The sequence below is a fragment of the Laetiporus sulphureus genome (assembly GCF_001632365.1).
Source record: "Laetiporus sulphureus 93-53 unplaced genomic scaffold LAESUscaffold_278, whole genome shotgun sequence".
NCBI lineage: Eukaryota > Fungi > Basidiomycota > Agaricomycetes > Polyporales > Laetiporaceae > Laetiporus > Laetiporus sulphureus.
The window spans coordinates 1-2,023 of record NW_024468787.1 but is presented as its reverse complement, the minus strand read 5'-3'; the positions used below and the strand labels follow the sequence as shown (position 1 = coordinate 2,023).

Genomic DNA, 2,023 nt, shown 5'->3' with positions numbered 1-2,023 from the left:
TAATTGCCCGACAGGCCACGATCGCCAACAGGCATATCACCGAGTTCGAAGAACATCTTCGTGAGATAGAGGAAGAATTGTAAAAATGACGACCCCCACCCCCAATGATCTAAGTTTTTCTCGGGCACCATCTCCAGAGCTTCCCGCACGTCTCAATATTGTTTTGCAACCCCCAAATCCTATCATTCGTCAAGCCCTTGCCGACACAGCGCCCCCAAATGCGAACATACCCGAAAATGTGAAGAATTGGGTAGTTGATCTGGTCACAAACGTGGTGGAAGAGATGCGTCAACAAATGGTGGCGCACTATGAAAATCTCATCCAGCGTCAAGCGCATACAATGGAGCGTAACACCACGGAGTTTCACAATCGGACGGTCTTCTTAGACCAACATCGTCAACAATCCGAGTCTCGAATCTCAGACTTGGAGAAAACCTCGTCAGCCTTATTCGAGGACAACAAGGCTACTAACGAATCGTTGGTGGCATTTGACGATGAGATCAAGGATCTCCAAACCAGAATGGAAGACCTGAAGAAATCACACGATCGACTTCGCGCATGGGCATCAACGCAGGGACGGAAAGCAGGGCAAGGCGGTACCAATGTCGACGACACGGACGACGACGATGAGCCGTCGTTTGGTCGCAAGGGTAAAGGCGTAAAAATTGACCAACCAGAAAAATATGGTGGCAATAAGGACGGAGTCAATCCCGACGATTGGCTCGAACAAGTAATGCTCTGGTTAAAATATACCGGACATATCAAAGACGAGTCCAAAATTATGTCTACCCTCTTGCTCCTGAAGGGAGGAGCACGCGAATACATGCGGCATTGGATTACCGAAATCAACGAAAACAACAAGGCACCAGGAACTTGGGTGGAGTTCGTCTCAGAACTTCACATGGCATATGAATCATTGGATAAGGATGACAAGAAGCGAACGGAGTTAGAAGCCTTCGTCAAGAAGGATCATCGAGACTTCTGAAAGTTCGCAGAAGAATTCCGTCCAAAGGCAACCGGTACAGGCTTCTCGGATCAAGACTTGATCGAAAAGATCAAGAAACATATTCCGGAGAAAACGTGGCTGCTCATGCTGGCGGACACGACTAAGGACAACTGGCCCAAGAAGTGGACCGAGTTCCTTACATTCGCACTCCGGATATTCACATCACTACAACGAGAAGGCCACCATGCCAAGGCCGAAACCAAGGACCCGAATGCTATGGAGGTTGACGCAGTCGGGAAGAAGGGGAAGAGTAAATCGGGCAAAGCGCGAAGCGTGCAAGACGACAAGTTGGTATGTGCCAACTGCAAGAAGAACAAGCCAACGTTCTTCAAATCGTCAAAACGTTTCGGCAAGTATTGCACCGATTGTTTCAAACTGGACCATGTCAAGAGACGGATTGAGAAGGAGAAGGAGGCAGCCGCGAAGAAGAAGGATGTGAAAAAGAAGGACGACGTCAGGAACAAATCCAAGTCGTCCAAGACGCGACAAGTAGCATCGGATTCCGCTTCATCCGATAGCGAAATGGACACGGACAGTGGTCCCGAAGTCAAGAAGCACAAGAGCTCTTCCTCTAAGACTAAGGGGAAGGGTAGGAGACAGCTGCGCATATCAGCGACTGCAGCATCCACTCGGAAAGCGAGCCTGATGCATCCGAGTCGGACGAAGATTTCGCCGCGATCCTCTCGAGGCTCAGGCGCCTGAGGGCGAATGGATCCAGTTCATCAAGGAAGGCGGGAGAGGGCTCTTCAAGGAAGGATCGGAAGGGTTTTCTCAAAGGGGATCTGTAGGCAGCTCGTCAGAGTCCCCAGAACATTACAATATAAGACCTGTACATCTAGCACCCGAATCAGACACCTCTGTAGATCGTCGCAACGCAGAGGATGATAATGTAACAATAAAGAATTCATCTCCGAATTTATCATCATTCTATTTACCAGTTACATTATGGGTGTACGGCAAAAAATCGAGCGCCGAAGCTCTAGTCGACTCAGGAGCATATTCCATGTACATCAGCAA

General features: G+C 49.1%; 1 protein-coding gene across 1 annotated transcript; it reads left to right on the top strand.

The window, feature by feature from the left end:
* Window positions 1-85: 85 nt before the first annotated feature.
* Window positions 86-1,708, top strand: LAESUDRAFT_765528 (uncharacterized protein; the record flags this gene model as incomplete). Its single annotated transcript, XM_040913711.1, has 2 exons — window positions 86-958; window positions 1,013-1,708. The coding sequence occupies 2 exons, from the start codon at window positions 86-88 to the stop codon at window positions 1,706-1,708; spliced, it is 1,569 nt and encodes a 522-aa protein (XP_040757183.1).
* Between the last annotated feature and the right edge of the window lie 315 nt (window positions 1,709-2,023).